The 26,069-nt window shown below is 47.3% G+C and overlaps 1 protein-coding gene across 1 annotated transcript in view; it reads left to right on the plus strand.

The window, feature by feature from the left end:
- Nucleotides 1-26,069, plus strand: part of CFAP54 (cilia and flagella associated protein 54) — a 2,285,874-nt gene that overhangs the window by 2,181,120 nt on the left and 78,685 nt on the right. The window contains exon 68 of the mRNA XM_086918163.1: nt 5,150-5,224. Coding sequence (XP_086774289.1) covers nt 5,150-5,224 — 75 coding nt within the window. The remainder of the gene's footprint in view (nt 1-5,149; nt 5,225-26,069) is intronic.

The following is a 26,069-nucleotide window of genomic DNA, read 5'->3' on the forward strand; positions in this document are numbered from 1 at the left end:
ACGCCACATCAGCCCCAGACATCACCATTGCCATCCCGGAAGGCTATAAGATCATTCGCAAGGACCGTACCGGCCACACAGGAGGAGGCATCGCTATCGTCCATAAGAAATCCATCCGCATCTCAACCAGCTCAGACGTCAATCTCGCCAACTCTGAACACCTTCACTTCCAGATCCACACCGACCCCAAGACCACACTCAGAGGCACCCTCCTTTACAGACCACCAGGACCCCGCGCACAATTTAGTGAAGACATCACGGACTTCATCACTCCACACGCGCTCCCCTCCGAGGAGTACATCCTTTTGGGAGACCTCAACTTTCACCTTGAAAAGAACAACAACCGCAACACCACCACCCTTTTGGACAACCTCGCCAACCTCGGACTTAAACAACTTGTCACTACCCCCACCCACATCGCAGGTCACACACTCGACCCTATCTTCACCTCCAGCAAACATGTCTCCTTCAGCCACACCACAGCTCTCCTTTGGACTGACCACAGCTGCGTTCACTTTACCTACAACAAGCCCACATCCAACATCCACCCCCAACCCACTCTGCAAAGAAACTGGAACAAAATCACCATCGACCAGATCTCCTCATCGCTTCTGCAAAACCCCCCAGCCCACTCCTCAAACCCAGACCAAGCAGCTACCAACCTCACCCAATGGTTATCCAACAGCGCCGACAGCCTAGCACCACTGAAAAAACGACAAATCAAACTAGGCAGCAAGAAGGCCTCCTGGTTCAACGATGATCTTAAGAAATCCAAGAAACTCTATCGCTCCCTTGAGAAGGCCTGGAAAAAAGACCCAACCACCAGCACCAAGGACGCCTTCAAAAACGCCACCCGCATACACCACCAACTGATCCGGAATGCCAAGAAAGCCGCTTTCAAGGACCGACTAGATAACAACGCCCACAACAGCAAGGAATTATTCAACATCGTCAAGGAATTTACCAACCCCATAGCCAACTCCAACGACATCACCCCCTCTCAAGCCCTCTGCGACTCCCTAGCCTCATTCTTCCACAACAAAATTGCAGACATCCACAACAGCTTCGAAAACCGACCCAAAGACCAACCCACCCAACCCCCTGCAGGACCCCCACCCCTCCCGAATATCCTCAATAACTGGAAGCCAATCTCCACTGAGGACACCATCCGTCTGATGAACTCTATCCACTCAGGATCCCCCACAGACCCATGCCCTCACCACATCTTCAACAAAGCAGACTCCATCATAGCACCACACCTCCGAGACGTCATCAACTGCTCCCTCAAATTCGGCACCTTCCCGGAAAGCTGGAAACATGCCGAACTCAGCGCCCTTCTGAAGAAACCCACAGCTGACCCCACCGAACTCAAAAACTACCGCCCCATCTCGCTCCTCCCATTCCCGGCCAAAGTCATCGAGAAAGCTGTCAACAACCAGCTCGCCGCCTTCCTCGAAACCAACAAATCCCTCGACTCCTCACAATCCGGCTTCCGAGCCAAGCACAGCACTGAAACCGCTCTCATCACAGCAACAGACGACATTCGAACTCTACTGGACAATGGAGACACAGTCGCCCTCATCCTCCTCGACCTCTCCGCGGCCTTTGACACGGTCTGTCATAGCACCCTTTTACAACGCCTCAGAAACGTCGGAATCCAAGGAAAAGCACTGGAATGGATCACCTCGTTCCTCACCGGAAGAACCCTGAGAGTCCGCCTTCCACCATTCAAGTCAGAGGCCACTGAAGTCATCTGCGGCGTACCACAAGGATCTTCACTCAGCCCCACCCTCTTCAACGTATACATGAGCCCCCTCGTGGTCATCGCACGCCAACACAACCTCAACATCATCTCCTACGCCGACGACACTCAACTGATCCTATCACTCACCAGAGACCCTAACACTGCCAAAACCAACCTGCATGAAGGAATGAAAGAAGTAGCCGAATGGATGAAGCACAGCCGTCTGAAACTGAACTCAGAAAAAACAGAAGTCCTCATCCTAGGCACCTCCCCCTCCGCCTGGGATGACTCTTGGTGGCCAGAGGCCCTTGGAAAAGCACCCATCCCGACGGACCACGCACGGAACCTGGGCGTCATCCTGGATTCCTCACTCTCGTTGAACAGACAAGTCAACGCCGTTTCTTCATCTTGCTTCAACATTCTTCGCATGCTCAAAAAAACATTTCGCTGGATCCCCACCGAAACTAGAAAAACAGTCACCCACGCTCTGGTCACGAGCCGACTGGACTACGGAAACACCCTTTACGCCGGCACCACCACAAAACTCCAGAAAAAACTCCAACGCATCCAGAACGCTTCAGCTAGGCTCATATTAGACATCCCGCGTAGAGAACACATCTCTGGTCACCTGAAAAGCCTCCACTGGCTCCCCGTCAATAAGAGGATTACTTTCCGACTCCTAACCCACGCACACAAAGCACTCTACGAAATCGGACCCGAATGCCTCAACACACGACTTTCTTTCTACACCCCCCCTCGCCAGCTACGATCCTCCAACCAGGCCCTTGCCACTGTACCTCGCATCAACAAAACCACCATGGGAGGTAGATCCTTCTCCTACCTGGCAGCTAAAACCTGGAACTCACTTCCAACTCACCTTCGCCTTACTCAGAACCACCTAGCATTCAGAAAGCAACTTAAAACGTGGATATTTGACAAGTAAGTCCCCACCCTTCTTCAAGCGCCTTGAGACCCTCTGGGTATGTAGCGCGCTATATAAATTTATTGACTTGACTTGACTTGACTTGACTCTCCATGACCAGACAAGTCAACGCCGTCTCCTCGTCGTGCTTCAACATCCTGCGCATGCTACGTAAAATCCTCCGGTGGATCCCCACCGAGACCAGGAAGACGGTCACCCAGGCCCTCGTCACCAGCCGACTGGACTACGGCAACACCCTCTACGCCGGAACTACCGCCAAACTCCAGAAGAGACTCCAGCGGATCCAGAACGCCTCAGCACGACTCATCCTGGACATCCCCCGTCGCAGCCACATCTCCGGACACCTGAGAGATCTGCATTGGCTTCCGGTCAACAAGAGAATCACCTTCCGTCTCCTCACCCACGCACACAAAGCCCTACACAGCCAAGGCCCAGGATACCTCAACAGCCGCCTCAACTTCTACGCTCCCAAACGCCAGCTTCGATCGACCAGCCACGCCCTCGCTGCCATCCCCCGCATCCGTAGAGCCACCACAGGGGGACGGTCCTTCTCCTACCTCGCCGCCAAGACATGGAACTCCCTCCCCACCCACCTCCGCCTGACCCAGGACCACCTCGCCTTCAGGAAGCAACTCAAGACCTGGTTGTTCGAGCAGTAGCAGATCCCCCTCCCCCAGCGCCTTGAGACCCTCTGGGTAAGTAGTGCGCTATATAAATGCATGGATTGATTGATTGATTCCTCATTGCCATAACATCGGCCAGGAAAATGAGTGAACTCCAGTTCTTGTTTATGGTTCCCTGATATTGATCTTTCTTCCTAGACAAAATTTTCCACCATACAAAAGTGGCATTCCTGCCCAAGGTAGTCCTCCTTCACATAGGGCAGTCTATCAGCTTGCTGGCTGCTATGTACCATCTCACCCCTCCAAGGAGAAAGAACAGCTTCATTCCTTGGACCTCAAACGAGCACTTAGCTTCTAAGTGGACCAAACCACAGATTAACAACAAGGTGACCAAGTTTTTATCGGTTTCTCTGTGGCTAAGAAAGTCAAAATTGTACAATGGAGAACTATCTCTAAATGGATTATACTCTGCGACAAATTGTGTTATGGACTAGTCAAGAATAAGCCCCCAGAAGGCTGGTTGGCTTGATCCACTAGAGCAAAGTCTTCTACCACTCCGATGGTGCATGCTGTGCAAGTCCTGGACATTTTCTAGACTGCTACGTGGGTGTCCCTCTGCTCGTTCACAAAGCATTATTGCCTGGATAACCAGATCTGGTGAGACAGGTACTTTGCCTAAGCCGTCCTGCAGGAGTTCCTGGTCTGAGCTATTCTACAGATCCACCACCTGGAAGGTCCTGCTTTCGCTTCAAGTACCTAGTAACGCCTGTTCTGGTGGAGAGTAAACCTAACCGTAAATTCCTCACCGACCCACCTTCCTCACTGTTTTGAGCAACGGACACATATTGTTTATTAATAAGATTCCAACTTAAAGTCTGTAAACTACCATACACTGATGTCAAGGGCTCCACATCTCTCAGCGCAGGTGGAGATCAGAAAGAAACTGACATCAGGGCACGGAGATGGCGCAAATATAGTGGTTCCAACATCATGTCTACGGGGGAGGAACCCGACACAGAGACACACAATTGAGAAATTGCTATGAAAGTTTCCAGATCCAGTTTGATGCCTGAGGAAATTCAGAAGGTGAGAAATCTGCTGTTAGTGAGCACGTTGACATGAACCACATTCCTGGGTATCTCTTTGGTGTATATAGGGCCCCGAAACCAGTCATGTCTTCATGGATATCTCCAGCTTTTAATTATACGGCTTGTCAACTCATTCATTGCTCAGTTGTGCAAGAGAGAATTACATTAGCGTTGGTAGATAGAGCTTTCTTACTATTATACAAATGCAGTTTCTTTAAGCTCTGTCACAAAATTGCAATTCACAGTTTTCCACATAGCCTTTATAGCCAGAGTAACGGAATTAATGTTGATTAATATTACCTCAGATCCGTCATGTAGATATGATTTGAAAGAACTGCATTTTTGACAGCAGTATATTCACAGTGAAGTCGTACAAATTCAAGTGAATCCGTTAAATATTGCTTTATATTATGGTTGAGTCATAGCGTGCAGACCCTTCTGGCAATTTCTTTCTCACCACCCTCTCAGTTTTACGTTACTCCCTTTATCTTCGTTCTATTTTGTAGTCTGGCAATCAGACTGAGTTGAAAAATAATTATTTTAAACATGTCATTATGACCTGCATCTTTATTTTAAAGATCACATTGATTACATTGTTCTGAAAACTGTATTCTCTGTAAAATATATATTCTCGCTAACAAAAATGAACACTTACACATTACATATTATAAGTATTTCTAAAATTAGCTGTAAGTAAAACTGTTTAGAAACTAAAATGCTTAACAGTTTGTTTATTTTTCCTTCAATTTAGGAGTTACTGAAACAAGTTTGCTCAGAAGTACAAGAATTGCTGGCCATTGCTTTTGACGTGCAACCTCACATTCAAGTATGAAAAGTATTACTACAGGATTTTTCAATTTCACAGTTTCAAAATATACCTAAGAAAATGCTTACATCTTTGAAGTTGTATGTAGTGATATCCTTGAGTTTGCAGTAGTTGGATCTTTTGTTTGATCTGTATGTGGTTCTCATAACCTGAAAAAAGTGATTTACATTCGGGGACCTTCTTTGTGACCTTACCAGTGTCTCCCTTAGATATCTTATATTCTCTTCCAGGGGATCCTCATCAATAGTCATAAGCACTGAATATTCCCGCCCATGTGCGGGACCCCGGAAACAATATAAAAATATATATGTAAAAACCACATATATCTCGCTCCACATATATGTATGTACATATATTATTTTTCTCACACCAATGCAGCTCCATAACTGAGGCTAAAACAATGTAAACACATATACATGCACTGCAATTAGTTAGGAAGCAAAAGAAAAAACACATTAGGTCAAATAACCTTTGAACTTTGTGTTTTAATGAGTAGACCACTCATAAATCCTGAAAATTGCTTGTAAATAGACATTGTTAGCCCTCAGGCTGCATTGCAAAACCAATAGCATAGAAAATGAAACCATTTTCAACAAAAACTGGCACTGTGCCTTTAAGGCAGCCATGACCCCAGGCTTCCCATCATGCCTCAGGGGTGACAGTTAGGTCAGTTGTTCTTTCCGGCTCCTTCAGTCAGTACCCTGGTGAAACAGCACCCTTTATTTTTGGCTTTTTGTCAAAAAATATTCTTGTTACCTAAAATCTTTTGCTTTCACTCGACGTCTTTTAGACATAGGGTGTTACTGCTACCTTTTTTAGGCTTAAAAAGGTGATTTTTCTGTCAGAGATGCCTTCCCTCTTTGACAAATTCCCTTCATGTGGAAGGAAGATGGCCAAGACTGACACTCATTCAGTGTGTATCCTGTGCCTACCAGAATGTCATTCCTCTAAAACCTGTGAACACTGCCAGGTTTTAACATCCAGGACTCTGAAAGAACGTGAGAGAATTCGGGTTTATGGGCTTTCTGAGAGAGGAAGATCTCCCAAGAAGCAGAAAAGTCGGAAGGCGCGGTCGACGTCGAAAGAAGCCCCGACTGGTTCACATTCGGCGTCGAGATCGGCGTTGGAGAAGCAGTCGACGGCGGCGAAGAAGATGTCTTCAGAGTCAACATCCAAGGTACCTCCGCTACAGACAGCGTCGAGGGATAGGTCACCGTCGAAGCAGAAAAGTTCGACGGCGAGCCAACTGACGTCGAAGCAGCATCGTCATGCTGTGACGTCGAGGCATTCTCCGTCGACGCCTGGCCACCGGCGTTCGGCGTCGAAACATCCTCCGTCGACGACTAGTCATGGTCGTTCGACGTCGAGGGAGCCTCTGTCGACACATCGTCGGTCGACGTCGAAGCAGCCCACGTCGACGCCCGATCAATGGCGTTCGACGTCGAGGCAGCCTCTGTTGCATTCAGACAAGCGGCATTCGGACTCGAGGCACACCCAGTCGCCGACAGAACACCGGCGATCGGCGTCGAAGCAGCCTCCGTCGTCGTCGAGCAGACAACCTTCAACGGCGAGATGCTCCATGCCGAAGGACAGTCATCGCCACCCGAGGTCGGCGTTGGGGAAATCACGGTCGACGTCGAGAGAGCGTCTATCTGCTCGACGCTCGGCGTCGATACAGACACTGTCGAAGGATCAGTGAAGATCCAGGAAACGGAGCGTTTCACAGCCAGTGAACATCTCTCCTGCAAGGTCACAGGAGAGGTCGCCTTTGAAGCAGGTGATGCAGGAGAAAGAGAGTGAACCATTGGACCAGTCCCAAGTCCTAAGGCCTCAATTGGGTTCTCCAGGATCAGCATCGGCTGCGGAGGTGGGACAATCTCCAGTACAGGATGCTCCTGCCAAGAGAAGGAGGGTCGCAGAAGAGAGATCTCGGTCGAGGTCTTCCTCTAGATCTCTAGTGAGCATATCCTCATCTTCCTCAGCATCTCGAAGTGGCAGATCCTCGGATGGACAAAACAGCGATTCGGATAGGGAGAGGTCCAAGTCCCCTGCAAGGTCGCAACAGGATCAAGCGGATCAGCCTCCACGGTCACGTTCACCTGTGAAGGATCCCACCCACAAATCTCCTCCTGTTCGTCTTTCCCCAAGGTGGTATAGACCTCTTCACCACTGGGCCAAGGACAAGGAGACGGCAGATCGGCTGAGGGCGTATCGAGACCAGGCTCCCCGCCGCAAAGAACGGTCTCGTTCTAGGCACTCAAGTAAGAGAAGATCTCGTCACAGAGAGCGATCTCGTTCTAGAACGCGCTCAAGTAGAAGATCTAGATCCAGGAGGACCCATAGCTCTTCAAGTTCTTCGAGGACCCGATCTCACAGGGAGTACTCTCCGACCCTGACAAACAGTCCACGCTCAAGGATATCTCCAACTGAGGATATTTTCTCGTTCCAAGACATCTTGGGCAGGGGAGCCCTGAAGCTGGGAGTGCCTATGACAGCTCCGCAGATCAAGACGACGGTCATATTTGAAACCCTACAGCACCGAACGGCACCCAAACCTTTGTTGCCGTTGGTCCCGGGTATAATGGAACCAGTGAATGAAGTCTTCCTCACTCCGGCAACGGTGAAGTCCGTCCCAGCGAGGATTCTCAAGAAGTATCGTCCTCCTGATGAGGATCCTCTGTTCCTCAAGTCCGATCCCCCGCCAGATTCAGTAATCATTGCGGCGGCTAGAAAATCCAATGCAGTAGCTTCCTCATCCACGGTACCGCCGGATAAGGACAGCAAGGTGCAAGACTCATGGGGGAGAAGAGTTTGCAACACCTCAGCTTCTTTCTTCAAGGTCTCCAATGCGGAAGCGCTGCTCGGCAGATATGATCAATCTCTGTGGGATTCACTTCAGAGGTTTTCTGCAAAACTTCCTCAGGAAGATAGAAAGGACTTTGAGGAGGTTCTGATGGAGGGTGGTCAAGTCTCCAATCAGAATATAGGAGCGGCGGCAGATGGGGCAACGCTGGCTGCGCATGGTTATGTGCATGGAATCACAGCGAGGAGATCCTCATGGTTGCGCCTGACAGCATTGAAACCCGAGGCTCAAGCCAGAATTCTAAATCTTCCTTTTTCAGGAACGTCTCTCTTTGGAGCGAGTGCTGATGAGGAGATGCAGCGGATGAAGACTGAGTTAGACACCCTCAAAGCCGTGGGGCTTGAAAAGAAAAAGGAATTCCGGAAGAAGTTCCGTTCGGACAACAAGGGCTCTTCGAAGCAGAGGGTTCAAACCCCTCACTGGCAGAAAGGCCAGAACCAGCAAGGCCAACAAAAGTCGCAATACAAAGGCAAGCGCGATTCCAAAGGAAATTGAAATCAGCGCCAAGGCAACAACTTCAATAAATCTCAGCAGAAGCAATGAGTCTTCACTTCCCCCAGCGCCGTTGTCCACTCCAGTGGGGGGAAGCATTGCGCATCACAGGACAGAGTGGCAGGCCATTACAAAAGATCAATGGGTGTTGTCTACGCTGCAGAATGGTTACTGTCTTCGTTTCCATCGTCTACCTCCACCCGTTCCTCCGATGTCAACGTCAAGCCACCAGCTACAAAGGTTAAAGAAAGAAGTAGCGACACTCCTCGAGAAAGCAGCCATCGAGAGAGTGCCGTGGCCCAAAGGGGGAAAGGAGTGTACTCAAGGTATTTTCTGGTCAGAAAAAAGGGCCAAAAGGCGGAATACAGGCCCATTCTGGACTTGAGAACACTCAATCTACATGTACGAAAAGAAAAGTTTCGCATGTTGGCGCTTCACCAACTATATCCACATCTCAGGAAGGGGGATTGGATGTGTTCAATGGACCTTCAAGATGCGTATTTTCATATTCCAATACGGCCCGATCACAGGAGATTCCTTCGATTCCGGGTGGGGATCTCCCACTACCAGTTCAAAGTCCTTCCGTTTGGGTTGAAGTCGGCCCCCAGGGTGTTCACGAAGTGTGTCGCAGTGGTGGCGGCAGCTCTACGCCGCAGGGGAGTCTTTGTATACCCATACTTAGACGATTGGCTGTTGAAAGGTCCAACTCCAGGTAATGTAAGGAATCAATTCCAGACATGCATAGAACTTTGTCAGCGTCTAGGCCTGCATGTCAACTACAGCAAGTCTGTCTCTCAACCCACTCAGAAGATCCACTTCCTATGAGCTCTGCTAGACTCCGAAGTAGGAAAAGTGTTTCCTTCGGAGGAGAGACAGTTTTCGATAGCCCTCAAGTGCCAGCAAGTTCTTCGCCACAGGTCTCAGAAAGTGCGGAAGATAGCCTCACTCTTAGGGTCGATGGCTTCCTGCATCTTCTTGGTACCGAACGCCAGACTTCGGATGCGTCCTCTTGAGCAGGATCTGGAGGACAAATGGGACCAGCATTCAGATCGCTGGGACGATCAGATCACTTTGTCGGAGGTAGCTCAATCTTCCGTCCAGTGGTGGACAAAGAGACAGAGCATGCAGGTGGGAGTCCTTTTCCATCAACCTCCTCCTACTCAAACGATCATCACAGACGCATCGTTGCACGGCTGGGGGGCGCAGATGGGTCCTCTACAAGTGCAGGGTCTATGGTCTTCCAAAGAAAGCACTTATCACATCAACTTGCTGGAATTGAGAGCGGTCCACCTGGCTCTCAAAGCTTTCCTTCCCTCGCTTCAGGAGGAGATGGTTCTAGTACAGACGGACAACACCACCACGATGTACTATTTGAACAAGCAGGGAGGAACCCGCTCAAGGACTCTGTCTCTGGAAGCTCAGCGCATCTGGCCTTGGCTTCTGGCTCACAAGTTGTCTGTTCAAGCAGTCCACCTCCCAGGAGAGCAGAACGTGAGGGCGGACGCACTAAGTCGGAACTTCGAAGACAAAGAAGACTGGGTTCTCAACGACGAAGTGCTAGAAGACATTTTCCAGTCATGGGGTCGTCCTTCCATAGATCTCTTCGCGGACGACGTAAACAGCAAATACCCAAGCTTCGCCTCAAGGTTCTATCGACCAGGAACAAGAGGGAATGCTCTTTTGATCGACTGGTCAGGAGAATTTGTGTACTCCTTTCTACCCCTTCCGCTGATCCCGAAGGTGGTGAGCAAGCTGAACCACTCGTGCACAACAATGATCCTGATTGCCCCCGACTGGCCGAGGCAATGGTGGTACACGGACCTACTTCACCTGTCAGTGTCTCCTCACAAGAGGCTTCCATGCAGGCCGGACCTGTTATCGAAGATGAACGGGAGGATTCACCGCCCCAACCTTCCGTCACTGAACTTGGCAGCATGGCTCCTGAGGTCATTCAGTACGGCCATCTAGGGCTGCCACAGGACTGCATGTCCATTCTGAGAGAAGCACGACGTCCTTCCACAAGACATTCGTATGCATGCAAGTGGAAGAGGTTCCATATGTGGTGCATGCAGAATGGTCACAATCCGGTGAAGAGTCAGGAAGAAGCAGTTCTTCCATACTTGTTGTACCTGGCTAAAGCAGGTTTGAAGTTTAACTCCATTAAGGTGCATTTAGCCGCTATAACGGCTTATAGGCGATCACCTTCACAGACTTCTTTTTTCCAGCTGCCAGCAGTAAAAGACTTCCTGCAAGGTCTGAAAAAGGTGTACCCTCCTGTACGGCCTCCTTCTCCTCCCTGGGAGCTGAACCTAGTACTATCAAAGTTGATGGGCCCACCTTTTGAGCCCATTCATAAAGCTACTTTACAGCATATTTCCTGGAAAGCGGCTTTTTTGGTAGCGATTACGTCAGCCCGTAGGGTGAGCGAAATTCAGGCCCTCTGTACTAAAGAACTGTATACAGTGTTTCATTCAAACAGAGTGGTGCTCAGAACGCACCCTTCTTTCCTGCCGAAAGTGGTGTCAGATTTTCATGTCAATCAGTCTATCTCTTTACCCACTTTCTTTCCTAATTCCTCTACTCCAGCTGAGAGGGCGTTACACTCTTTGGACCTGAAAAGGGTTTTAAAGTTCTATCTGGACAAGTCCAAGTCTATTCGACATTCTGATCAATTGTTTATTAACTACGGATCGATCAGAACTGGTCATGCAGCATCGAAACGTTCCATTTCCAGGTGGATCGTTTCGTGTATCAAACTTGCTTACCAATTGGCGCAGAAACCTCTGGGGTGTACTCCTAAAGCGCATTCTACTAGAGGTAGAGCGGCCACGGCGGCTTACCTGCATGATGTGCCCATGTCTGAGATTTGTAAAGCAGCGACCTGGAGGTCTGACCATACATTTACCAGACATTACTGTCTAGATTCTGACACGAGAGCAGATACCCAGGTGGGCCAGGCCTCCCTGAGGAATCTGTTTAACAGCTGAGTTATTTGGCTGTTATGGCTTGGTTGGGTCATGTACTTCTCATTTACCTGCAGGTGGTTGATGGGCTTGCTATTCTATTCAGTGCTTATGACTATTGATGAGGATCCCCTGGAAGAGAAGGATAAGTTACTTACCTGCAATCCTAGTTCTCTTCCAGGGGTATCCTCATCAAAGTCATAAGCAACCCACCCGCCTCCCCAGGTAAATGAGATTTGGTACTATTTCAATCTTGTGGTTGAGCCCTGTCTTCAAGGTTATGCAAAGAACAACTGACCTAACTGTCACCCCTGAGGCATGATGGGAAGCCTGGGGTCATGGCTGCCTTAAAGGCACGGTGCCAGTTTTTGTTGAAAATGGTTTCATTTTCTATGCTATTGGTTTTGCAATGCAGCCTGAGGGCTAACAATGTCTATTTACAAGCAATTTTCAGGATTTATGAGTGATCTACTCATTAAAACACAAAGTTCAAAGGTTATTTGACCTAATGTGTTTTTTTCTTTTGCTTCCTAACTAATTGCAGTGCATGTATATGTGTTTACATTGTTTTAGCCTCAGTTATGGAGCTGCATTGGTGTGAGAAAAATAATATATGTACATACATATATGTGGAGCAAGATATATGTGGTTTTTACATATATATTTGTATATTGTTTCCGGGGTCCCGCACATGGGCGGGAATATTCAGTGCTTATGACTTTGATGAGGATACCCCTAGAAGAGAACTAGGATTACAGGTAAGTAACTTATCCTTATCCCTGTTCCCAAAGCGCCAGACTGGATCTTTACATTTTGAATCAATGTTGAGTCACCAGCGCTAGGTAGTGCAATGCTACACCCAAGTTGGCATCTTCTGACTTCTCCAACAAGCAGTGGCATAGCCAATAGGTCTCGGTTTTGGGACCTAATAAGTATTTAGTTATGCAGCAGAATATCCTTGGTGCAACAACATGAACTGTTGCATAACTAAATACTTATAAGGTCCCAAAAGCGAGACCTATTGGCTGTGCCAATGCTTGTTCTTATTTCTCCCAGCCTGGTCCATCCATTGACTCATTGGCTTTCCATTGCATTATCATGTGTTGGCGGGGTAGAATTGGTAGTCACCTATCAAGGGGAACCCAAAATAAAGACATACTAAGCTTAGATATAACTTAGCCGCCATGTAATAGGGTGTGGGTAACAGTTCTGTTGAAGCAAGAAGCAGTCAGGGGTTTGCCTATGCTATAAAGGGAACCTTTGTCTCTTGTCCTCCACAGTATGTGATCTATATCAAAAGGCCCTCAGAAGTCCTGCAATTCACATTGCGGTACCAGGTGCCCTCACACCCTCCATATCAGGACCCACTCCTGTGCAAGACATCAAAATGGATTCCTGTGTGGTCACAGCCACTTGTCACAGGCACTCTTCAGACACAACATGCAGTACAATTAAAATAATAATTACATTCACACCTGATGTGTAATCCAGGTACCACATGGAAGAAGTGAAAGACCTACTTGCAGGTTCTGGAAGACCAATTTATAAAATACAGAAGAGGCCATTAGGCAACTCTTTTCCAAAGGCGACATTTAAAAAAATGTCTGGCCTGTCCCTATAATATGTTGCGGCCACCACCATCAGTTCTCTACAGTCCAGTCTGCAGACCGTCGTCATGCTCAGCAACGCATGAAGAATATGGTGTAAGCCTACAGGCTACAAAGACACCCTTTAGGTCATATTTTGTGTTATAGGAAACTTTCAGCACACATACATGTATGCTGAGGTGAAACAGGCAAAAACCTACGATATTTGCTGTGGGGAACCGAGACTGGGCACACATTTTCCAGAGCCATACAGGGGACCATTTTCTGTACAAAAAGGAGTAAGTAAACAGTTCTTGTTCATAGTTATTGAAGAGGACATGAATACAAAGGCATCCAGACTGCTATAGATTTAGGGTAGCAGTAAAATGCTGCTTATTGCCCAAAATAGTAACACACACAAAAAGTTACAGTCATTAACGGAACAACTACATTTTGCAAACAACATAATGCTTTGAAACCATGAAGTAAAGCTCTATCGCAGAACTAGTCAAAGCTATGGTGGTGCTACGAGACAAGTCAAATTGCACATGTAACTCTGATGCCATAAACATGATCTTTGGGTTTTGGACGAGTTCTTAACATATTCTGATGGAGTTTTCCTACAGCAAAGTGAAAAGAATAGCAGCAGGAAGTTGGAGTGTTTACCATAAAGCAGCCTGTTGTGAGGGAAGAATAAATGTTTTGCAGAATTGGTGGAAGGAGACAATATTGGGGAAGAACATGAAATTATTATAAAATTTTGCAGTCATTGTGGCTATGACTTTACAACTTTTTTGAGTGATCCCTAGACGCTGGACCCCATGCTGAAAACATATGTTAAACAACTAAAACCAGGAATAACTTGTCCATGGGGAGACGCTTCGTTCAGAGGCAGCAAAAGGGCAGAGACCAGCGGGGGCAGGTGCAGAGGACTGCACGCCTCAGAATCCCGCAGGGCGAACGACGGACCCACAGCCCCTCCCCCCTGACACCAGGGGCTTCTTGTGCGGCTCGCGCCTCCCGCTTCGCGAGAGACGCTTCGTTCAGAGGCAGCAAAAGGGCAGAGACCAGCGGGGGCAGATGCAGAGGACTGCACGCCCCAGAATTCCGCAGGGCGAACGACGGACCCACAGCCCCTCCCCCCTGACACCGGGGGCTTCTTGTGCGGCTCGCGCATCCCGCGAAGTGGGAGACACTTCGTTCAGAGACAGCAAAAGGGCAGAGGCCAGCGGGGGCAGGTGCAGATGACTGCACGCCCCAGAATCCCGCAGGGAGAATGACGGACCCACAGCCCCTCCCCCCTGACACCGGGGGCTTCTTGTGCGGCTGGCGCCTCCCGCTTCGCGGGAGATGCTTCGTTCAGAGGCAGCAAAAGGGCAGAGACCAGCGGGGGCAGGTGCAGAGGACTGCACGCCCCAGAATCCCGCAGGGCGAACAACGGACTCACAGCCCCTCCCCCCTTGATACCGGTGGGGTCTTAATCAGCCGATCTATCCCGCCACGCGGGACGTGGGCGGGCGCCTGGCTAAGCCCGGGCAAAGGGCGGGCCGTCTGTGGCCGTCCGAGGCCGGAGGAGGCCGGGCCGGGCCACGGACCTTGGTTCTGCAACTCAAGAAACATTTGCCCAAGTGAGACTTCACATTTCTTCTGACCCTGGTTAGGGATCTGTCATAGTTATTATCTTAGTTAACATACTTGTAACCTTGGTACTAGGGTATATTACTCTTTATGCTTGCTTTTGGTCTTTTATCTAGTACTAAAGTGTCATTTCTAAGTTTTTACCATGTCCAAATCTAAAACTGATAAGGTTGTATCTGGGGCAGGTACAATTGACAATTACTTGGTAAAAGTGGTAAATAAAATAAATAATGACCGGAGAGCCTCGCTAGGTCGCGGGAGCCCACCTGTTCCACACCAAGAAACTCCTAATCCTCCGGTGGACTTTCTAGCTGATGATACTCTTGTTTTGGGCAATCGGGTGGTCGTAATGGCTGAAGCGCAGGTCCATTCTGAGCTGCAGGAGGAATTACCCGATATATTCATTGAGGCAATAGAGGAGGTCCCGCCAGCCCCTAGACCAGTGAGAACCTGTAGAAAATCACAAATCAAACGTGGGGGAAGTATAGTAAAAAAAGAGCAGAACCTTCCCAACTAGTTCAAAATGGTCTTGCTGCTGGAGCCGACCCACAGGAAGGATATAGTGCAGCCAGTATTAACATAAGCCCGGAACAATTTGCATTACTGGTTTGCACCATAGAAGCTAAGATAGAGGCTAAGATAGAAGAGTTTATTAAACCCCTAGTGCTCAAATTGGATACTATCAATTCAGAAGTACAGAGGCTAGGAGATCTGTTAGCAACACACTTGGCCTCTGTCGAAAGAGCTAAGGCTGTCGCAAAGGGTTCAGTTGGAGCGGGGTAGGGAAATAGTGAAGACAACTTGCAGCAATTAAGCCAGCAAATAACTGCTATTGAAACTGCTTCTCCTGATCCTACACCAATAACCTGTCCAACCAAACAGCCTCTCTCAGGGTCAGATGACACCTCGGGCTTTAGACAGGTAAAAAAAAGTCGCTTTATAAATCTTCCCCCTGACTGCGTACCCTATGTGGTTGTCCTAACCAATGTCCCGCCTCCTGATCATCACCCTGCTCAGTCCCATGAGGAATCACATGAATCACTAGAAAATAAAACAGTGTCATGGCTGAATAGGAGATGTGGCTTCCCAACAAAATATTCTGATCAAATATTGTCCACTAGAAGGGCAAACTGGATTGGCCCGTCCAGAAAGACATGTAGTGGAGACTGTATCATTGTTAATTTTAAACACCCCCAACATGTTGCAACAGTTTTGTTAAGGGCAGCCTCTCTGGTCTATGACATAAATAGTGTTTGTGTGCGTCCACTTGGTTATTTTTACACCATTTAATCAAAGCTCCTCTTAATTTTTGGAGATTTAGACCATTTACTCCTACTGAGCCTCGGGCCCCTGTAGTACCACATTTCTATAATGTTGACAATCACTGCAGGGATGGGCCCAATGTTGTGACGCAAAATAGATTTGATTTACTCTCGGGCCTAGAGGCGAGTGACTGACGTGAGGACTCTGAGAGACAGGGAGGGGAGATATTGGCTGACTTGGGATGTATGGAACCCGCACAAGTAAAAATGAGTCATAACAATACCGAACCTAAGCGTGCAAGCATCACTGAAGGCGTGAGGGAAAAGGTAAAAATGTTAAGCTGGAATATTGCTGGTCTGCGGTCCAAAAGGGATGATAATGTCTGGCTAAATTTTGTGAAACAGTACGACATTGTTGCATTTCAAGAGAGTTGGGACAAGGATTGTGATTTCTGGATTAATGGTTTTACATCTTACTATGAACCTGCCTTGAGTTCGTCAGCAGGGAGAGACAGAGAGGGACTTATGTTTCTGGTTTCAGTAAACATAACAGAAAGAGTTAAAAAGGTCGACTGCACTTTCCCTAATTATCTAATATTAGAAGTAAGTTTGGCAAACAATATCAAACTAATTCTTATTAATTGTTATAACTCACTGCAAGGGGAGTCCCCAAACGAGCATCTCCATTCGCTGTCAAATTTTTTAATAACTTATAAGGAAAAACAAACCACATTTGTTCATTATATCCTGATGAGTGATTTTAATGTACACTTATGTAATCTAAATTGCCAATATAGAGATAGCGATGGCCCTGATTTTAAAACCCCTCAACATTTTGAACACAGCTCCAAGGGGGAAGCATTGGATGCACTTTTGTCTAAGAATGACGTGTTTGAGGTGGGGTTTTTTGATGAGAGTAACCGTGTTCCTACGTACAGAGCTAGGGACTGTGAATCTATAATAGATTACATATTCCTATCCCCAGGACTTTTAAGTCATGTAATTTTCTATAATGCTATACCCTCTTCCTTTAGCGATCACAATCCGGTAGCGATCGAATTGGATAACTGTCTTTCCCTCCTGAATAAAACAGCTTTGTCACAAGTTGCAGCTGATGTAAAAGCTAAAGATCAAGGGAGGAGATTAAAATGGAGTAAGGTCACCCATGAAGACTTTCTTCATACAATTACAACTAAGGTTGGCACAGAACTAAATACATGTGCAGACGCCCTCAATTATGGGGGGGATGTAATAGCTTCATACGAAGCCATTTGCTTGCAAGTGGCTAAAGAACTCACAATTAACACCCGAGTCAAAACTAATCCTGCCTTAGGCTGGTTCGATCATAAATGCACTAAAGCTCACAACCTACTTAAAAAGGCTCTTAATAAGTCGCCAAGGAATAAAAGGCTAGTAGCACAGCTTAGGAAAGAGTATTCTTTAATAGTTCAGGCACGGAAAACGAAATTAAACAAGATGCATGGGCAGCATTAATGGAAAAAGCAACTATGAAAGACAGCTCCAAGTTTTGGGCAATTGTCAATAATCTTTTGTTCACTGGTACCCAGAACTCTGCATTAGAAGTTAACATCTCAGAGGAGGACTGGTTAAGACATTTTGAAAAAATCTATGGGAGTAATATTGAGCTGGAAACCTTTGAGGTACCAATTTCCTCCATTGATACCTATCAGCTTTAATATGGCGGAGGTTGAGAAAGCAATAGAGGGAAAGGCAGGGTGTAAGGCGCCAGGCCCTGACGGTGTGCCCTCTGATATGTGTAAGGCTAATCCCAAATATTGGGCAAAAATATTGACAAATGTTTTTAACACATCGGTCGTCACAGAGTTCCCAAAATCATGGTCCCGTTCAATTATAATCCTCGTGTTTAAGAAGGGCCAAAGGGGAGACCCCAGATGTTATAGGCCAATATCTTTACTAGATTCCTCTATTAAAATCTTAGGGAAGGTTATTCTAGCTAAAATAACAGACTGGGCTAAGGAGAAAGACATTCTAACCAATGCCCAGTATGGCTTTAGATCTGGGAGGGGGACGTAGGACCAATGTCTTAATTTACATCTAATTGTATCTAAATACACGAAGGCTGCTAAGGGTTCAATTTTTCTGGGTTTCATGGACCTGTCCACGGCCTTCCATCTAGTCAATAGATCGAGGCTGTGGACCATGCTGCTGGACCTAGGACTTGATCGGCCCCTTGTGTATTTTTTAGCCGAGTTACACTGAGACCTGAGAGCGTCAATAAGAGTGACGCAGGAGGGGAAATGTACTGCAAGTTTTGAATCAGGTAGAGGGGTGCGCCAAGGATGCATCTTGGCCCCTATGCTATTTACTTTATACATAAACTCCCTGGAAGACAACTTGTTAACGGCAACACTAGACATTCCGCGTATGGGAGGAACACCCATCCCTGTACTCATATACACGGACGATGCCGTTTTACTGGCTCAGACCCCCCTTGGTTTACAAAGATTACTAGATTCCTCCGGGCATTTTATGAAATCACTGGACCTTGTGGTCAATAATGGTAAATCGCACATTATGTCACTTGGCACTGGAAAAAACAACATTAAATCCTTTTATTGCAACAAAGAAGCAATCTCAAGAGTGAAAGTGTTTACCTATCTGGGAGTTGTTTTTGACGACAAAGGACTTTGGGCACCGCAACTCTCAACTAAGGTAAATGCTGTGAGAAGCTCCTCAGATGCAATATTAGGTTTCTCTAAAAGACTGGGGGGAAAGCCGTGCGAAGCTATCCTAGCTATATACAAAGGAAAAACCATATCAATTGCTAGGTATGGGGCTGCAATATGGGGGTACACTAAATCTGACTCCATCCAAAGAGAAGAAAATAAATTTCTACCTGCCCTCCTCGGCCTTCCACAACAGACAGCGACCCTTTCGGTCCACCTTGAGTTGGGGACAGGCTATATTTCAGATACAATAAAAATGGCCCCAATCCTGTTATGGATTAGAACCTGGTTGAATCCGAATCTTACTCTGAATCATAAGATTCTGAAGGATTGCATGAAATTAGATAAAATGAAGGAAATCCAGTGGCTGTCCTTTATTAAAATGTCAACAAGGAAACTGGGGCGCCCAGAGATTTTCTCCAATCCTGAAGGTCTATGTAAAGCTGATCTTAAATGGGTTAAAACAAATTACATTAAGCTCTGCGAACTAGAGCGGGAATCAGAAGAGTTAAGTAAACCCACAGTTAGGGCCCACTCATTTCGTCTCTAGCCATGCAATCATATCTTTCCATCGTTACGATTCCTTTTCACAGATGGCTATTGACAAAATTCTGTTTCAACCAGATCCATTTGGTACTAAGTGACTCACAGGGATGGAATAGGCCTGAGGATGCGGTTCCTTGTAAATGCGATGATTTCTCCCCCCAAGATACCATGCATTTTATGTTTTTCTGTCCTCTGTATTATGAAGCTAGAAAAAGGTTTATTTTTCCAGTACTGAAAGAGAAAGCATTCATACAGTCTAAACCTGCATTATTGTTTTTTACAATTAATGCAATCCCCTGTAACCATGTTTGGCGTTGCAAGTTTTCTTGTCGCGTTTATTAGGAGTAGGAGGGTCAGACTGGAAGCCCAATAGGAGATGAAAAACTAGTCATTATAAGTCTACCGATAGTGATCAATTGATTTTTACCATGAAATTGTTTTTTAACTGTTTATAATGGAATTTTATGTTTTGATACTACTTTTAAAAGAAACAAAAAATTTGTATAGTATACCTTTATGATTTCTAATAATCGAATAAAGTGGTTTTGACTTGACTTGACTTGTCCATGAAACCAGTCAGGTCTGCCAAAATGCCCCCCGGGAGCATCAACCGTGAAAAGAATGCAGGCGCCTCTTGACTCAGAACCCTGAAAACATGTCACTGGAGACCAACACTGAGTGGTCCAGAACCGCCACAAAATCTCCCCGCACCTACCATAAAATAAATGTCTCATTTAACTGGTGGTCATGTATAGCGCTCCAATATCTTCGGGTCGAATTTGCGCTACATAAATCTGTACAAAAAAAACCCAACAAAAAAAACTTTTTGTTCGAGTTTTTTCTTGCACGTGGCATTAGTTGTATGCCAGGCTGCCCCGGGCCACCGAAGGGGGCACTCCTAAGAGGGCGGCCACCCTTAGTGCCACACGATGGCACAGGCAACAGTGAGCGGTTTAGTGTTTGGTGACCTGTGTGGGTCCCCAGGTGACATCACTTCCGGCCGGGGGGAGAGGTATACTTACCTTTCCCGCCCACCGAGCGCCCTCTTTGGTCCTGGTCGTCGTCGGAGACAGTACCCCTCCTCCTGCATGGCCGAGCTGCCCTGATGCTGTTTTCCCTCCCTACCGCGAACCCGGCTTTCGGGCAGTGGGTGCTAAAGCCAATTATCCACAGGGAGGTCCTCGCGTGGGATCCTGGAGGAGCGACGGCCCCCCGTTAGTTCTACGGGCAGTTGTGGAGCTGAGCAACCGGGGGTTGCCTGCAACTCTCCGCCCCCCGTAGCGGGGAGGGGCGTGAGTAAGGGGTGAACCGGCGGTCCCCCGGAGGGAGGGGCTATCCCTTCCCCCAAATTGACAACACCCCTTGGTTAATACCACTGGGGTTTTATGGCTCATCAGGTGGGCAGGTGGCGAGGGGCTGCCTGCCCGTTGATCGCCTGTAAGTTAACCCAACATGTTGGCACATTGTTATGCAAATAAACCTCCAACAAAATTGTGTTGTGTCTGTTATTCAGTTCATTGTTGTGGGAGGGCTGGGGAATGTGCCAATGTTGGCACTAAAGGCCTGCAAGTACTGGGGCACTCGGAATAGAGGAGGCCTTGACCAAGGCGTTGGCAGCGATATCTCTTTGAAATGGATTAACCCATGAACTGAAATGAAGCTGAGCATGGCCCTCCCTTGCAGAGCAGCGGCCAGCCACTCCTTCTCTCGCAGGAGGGCACCGCCATCTCGAAGTGACACTCTCCAGCTGCGTGAATGGCTCTGTCCTGGTGCTTGAGCTCTGTGACAACGTGTGTTTTAATGTAAGTGGCCGCTGAAACTTATTAGTAGTGATATTTTCAAGGCTGATGGCATTACACTTGATATTAGTTTTGATTCAGCGGCTTGCATCGTAAAAAACAAAAGCGCGTCCTGCGTCATAATGGGAAAACTGCAAAGCTAGCTTGATTTCTTTATTAAAAGCCAGTGCGCCTCGCTACCCAGTGTCTCAAGCTGCGGGGGTGAGGGAGGGGGCGGGGTACTCGTGGCAGAATTAAGGCTGCAATGTTCACGATCTGCAGTCACCAACATGCAAGCTGCGGGGTGCCCGCACGCTCGTGTGACATCTGACAGAGAACAGATGGCACACTGCGCGCCCCGGCTCGTAACCGCAAGCCGTAGGCCTGGGCAGATACATTTCTTGGAAAACGCGGGACAGGCACCCGCCTTTGCCTAATTGCATGCAGTCTTTGCACGCAAAGCCCAATAGTAACAAGCATTTACAATGCAACGGTTTCCCCCTTGGAAAAGTTTGAGCTATTGGCATTGTGAATGACAAACTTTTTATTTATGTGTTGGTTTTGAAAACAGATAAATAAATGGCATTGTCATTTACAATGGCAATAGCTTAATCTCTTGCAAATGCGATTTCAACGTTCCAAGCACATCAGCCGGCGTAGTGAGGCCAAGCTGTGATAGAAGACTGTCCCGGGAAATATGGACCCCTCAGGACTAAAGGCCTGCAATAATAACTGGACTCTTCCCAGGAGCCACTCGGAAAATAGTTGTTCTTGTTGAAAGAGATAACAACTACAGCACTAATACTCTGAAAAGTGGTCGCCATGGAGAGAAAGCAGACAGAAAAAGTGGTAAACAGAGATTAAGCACCGCACCGAGTCTTGTCCAAAGACACCGCTTGTTTTTTTCCTTTCCTTTCATTTTTTTAAAAAAAAGTGAATTTATTATCCATGCTTTCTTTTACAAAGTAGAAAAGAGAGCGATGCAAGAAGGGCCTGGAGAAATTTGGAGCAAATATACTGGCATCTGACCAATAATATATTGTATACATAAAACTGTCAGCTAGCCAGAGATATTTCCTCAAGCCTTATGAAGCATACTCGACTTTCTTTGGAAATCAAGGACCTGCCTGCAAATGAACAACTGGTCTGGCAACACTGATCAACCAAACCAGACCACCTTCCAAGTAGATAAACGCTTTGGGTGAGGCACAGAGAACAGAAAATGGGAAACTGCTTGAGGACATAAGGCTGGTCCAGACCCTATACTCTTAAATGAGCTGTGTGACAGAGATGCTGCGGATTCCTTTTAAGGCGCAAAAAATCCAGGATTGTATGGAGACAATTCACCTGCACGTAAACCAGCTAAGAGATTCTTCCTAATTCAAAAAGAAGTTCAAAATATCCAGTCCAATGACCTAACTCCAGTTGTTTGCGAACATCAATTAATGAAGGCGCTCATGTAGCTACAATTATTCAGACATTCTCAGTCAGAATAACAGAGTCAATCAATCAGGGTTCTTGTAAAGCGCAACTACTCACCCGTTTGGGTCTGAAGGCGCTAAAGGTAGGGGGGGTGGGTTGGATCTGCATTTCAGTCATTGCCAGTATGTAAGAACAGTCACTGCCAACGTCACTCCCGATATGTAACTGAAGGGCAGGGACCTTTATAATCTCTGCACCCCCAAGCAGGACTGTAAGCCTTTTCCTGTAGAGATAGTAATTCAGAAATCAGATGAGGGGTGCTCAGGATAAGATTGCCGGGGAGCTTATAAGGTACACATGTATTATTGTCATCAGGAAGATTCCGAAAGACCACGAGCATAAACCTGAGGAGGCACTATTCAATAAGCTCCCTCTGACGATTGGCCAACAGTCGTAGCAGTGAACGTGGGATTTCAAACAGCTGAGGAAAAGTTATATCAGAATGAGAACTAACAAAAGACTGAGGTCCTCCTCCCTAGTGGCCTGCTCACTCCGATGGGCGGCAACAGGAAATGACTTCCCACCTTTGAATGATCTCTTCGTCAGCCACGGATCTCCAGGTCACAAGTTATAAAACCAGCAAGGCACACGGACAGCGGGCGGGGGGGGGGCAGGCACACGGACAGCGGGGGGGTCGTGCAGGCACACGGACAGCGGGGGGGTCGGGCAGGCACACGGACAGCGGGAGGGGGTGAGGGCGTGCATACAGACAGCGGGAGGGGGAGGCGGGCAGGCAACATAAAACGGGAAACATACAAAGTGAAAACACATTTATAAACAAAATGCTCCTTACCTGATCGCTTCGTGGGAACTCGAATCTTGCAGCCAACTCCAACAACAGACACTTGTAAAAGGAAGAAAACAGGCCGACTCGAAAAGAAAAATAACAAACACCCACCGCCGTGATGACGATCAGAAGTGGGTGGAGAGGGAAAAAATCGCGGGAACGCCCCCGAATCTGGTCCGGCCTTGACGGACAGATCCGGCTCCCAATGGCCAGCCTCCATTTATGGAGCTAGCCAATGGGAGCCGGGGGACGTTCCTGAAGCCAATATGGTAAACAATAGATTTCGCCTGCGCGAACTGCTTGCGCAGATCGCCAGGTCGAAACCTAAAAAGCAGCGGGGCCAATGTGTGTGAAAAATGGCACATCACGAGTCAGGCTGGCGCACAGATTAGGCAACTGTAATACGATGTCGAATAGAACCGTACAACGTACCTCACCTGGGCTCAGACGGCACTCGTCCTTATAGAGTCAGCTGTACATCTTTCCACCACCGCAATGCCCTTCAGACGCTATGCTCACCCCTCAAACAAGGAAGATCTGACAGATTGCATGCACTCCCTAGCCTCAGCTGGGTTGCACCCCATCACTTCAGAAGCTGCCCTGGCCTCATGTCAAACGACCCCTGCACCATGACATCAGCCTGGTGCAAAGGATATTTACACGATCCTCCATACTGGTGTCTTGATTGCATCCCCCTTCTGCATTATACACATTAGATAGGCTGCACACTCAGCTAAACTGGACTGCACTGTATTCTCAGACACATTAATTGCCCCAAACTCATGTGACGTTCTACTGTCGTTTGACTGCACTAAGTACATACAGGTTGACTGAATCCCATCTTGTGCATGTTGTTGTATCCTTCGGCTCTACTTGTCGTCACCTTCCCTGCAGAAGGGGAAGGGGGTGCAATTACCTCTTTTTTTATTTATTTATTTATTGCGATTTTCTATAGCGCGAACATTACCCGAAGGTGTCAGAGCGCTTTACAAAAGAACCAGTTGCGATACATAAGGATTTAGGATTACATAAAAGATACAAACAGGAAAAAATGCAAATGTACAAGTTGTAAAGTCACACAGGGAAGAGATACAAGTAGAAAAATTGCAAATGTACAAGTTGTAAAGACCTCTGGGATAGCTGCACCACTTGGCTTGCAACACCAGCCCCCTCGCTCACCTGGACGGACGGTCGTCACGAGCCCCACTCTCGTAGTATTCCTGCTCGGCTGTCGTCTCGTCGTCCTCCACTGTCACATCAGGACCTGAGCCGGGGAGGGAGCGGAGGCACCGGCTCTCGCTGGCACCTTCCCCCGGGAATGCATTGACAAGCGCAGCAGCCAAAAGGTGAGCAGAGTCACCCGCAGCGCGGACCGGCAGCCCATGGGCACAAAGCATGGGAGCACCTACGAGCCCCCAAATCCAGCTGTCACACACAGAGGCACACGCCCGCCGCCATCAGCGGCACCCGCACAGATGCCACACCATAGGCATGGACGACGGACTAGCCTGAGTCGAGCCTGGTGACGTGACGTCAACCCCTACACCAGAAGGGAAGGGGGCTACCTTGAAATGCAAGAACTGTGTAGGCTAGGGGTTCAACGGCAGCATAGCAAACGCCGCTATAGGAATGCTACACAGTAGGGGTATGGTAATGTTACAGCTGATATTAAGATTGTAGGAGAGCGCAAATGGAAAAAAATCATAATTCAAACGGTGGTATAACATAATTTGTTTTCCGCACTAGAAAAGTAAAAATAAAATAATTTTGAATCATGTTCTTTCCATCTGGAAAGAAAAATAAAGTATGTTTTTTTTCATTTTATTTGCCACGGTATGCATGTACAAGGTATCAAAGGCAATATAAGTTTCAACTAAGTGTTTGTTCTTCGTTTATGTCAGAAGGGGGCATGTAAGGTATACACCAACCAGCCGAAGCTCCGCCCACTACACACCTCCTGTGACTGCAGGGGAACGGAAGACGGGCGACTCGAAACATGCGTTTGATTCAACGCTGATTTTATTCCCGGGGCTCGACTGCTTGTTCTCCATTGGCTAGGCTAGTGGACTGTCAGAATTTTCAAACCAATGGCGTCAGGGTCTGCGTGTCATTTAACCATGTCAACATATATGTTTACAAGTTGCAGAGACCAATCAGAATGCAGCATTCTTTGTTTAGCATGAGACACTCATTCATGGTCTAGATACATGTGGACCTATCAGAATCATTCTCTGATCTGCGTGTTAGTGCAGTGTTCCAAAACAAGCAGAAAATATCAACATAGTCAATTCATCCATTGTTTACAGCACTGGATGTTTATGTTCTCTACTACGAACAAGCAAGTCAGTAACATTGATTTGTTTCAATTAATTAAATTGGTACAAAAGAGGCATTGCATAATAGCATATACAACTATAAAAGAGCACCAACGAATAAACTGATTGTGCAAATGTTAATTAACAATGAGATGTAAACTAGATACACATGAGAAGTGAGTGCATACCAATGCGGATGTATATAATCTAATATTATAATCTAAGAAATGTATTGATGAATGTACTAAAAGACCGTTCAAAGATGTCGGATTCACTTAAATGAAAGCGGAAGAGCGTCTACATTGTAGTCCCTTGTTTGTGTCGACAGTTCAGCTACCACATCAGCTGTATGCGGGTTGCTCATTGGGTTGTTCTGTTTTCTGAAACGTGGCCGATTTTGAGTGTTGCCTCTGAAGGGGGTGATG

Source organism: Lissotriton vulgaris, chromosome 1_1 (genome assembly GCF_964263255.1).
Source record: "Lissotriton vulgaris chromosome 1_1, aLisVul1.2, whole genome shotgun sequence".
NCBI lineage: Eukaryota > Metazoa > Chordata > Amphibia > Caudata > Salamandridae > Lissotriton > Lissotriton vulgaris.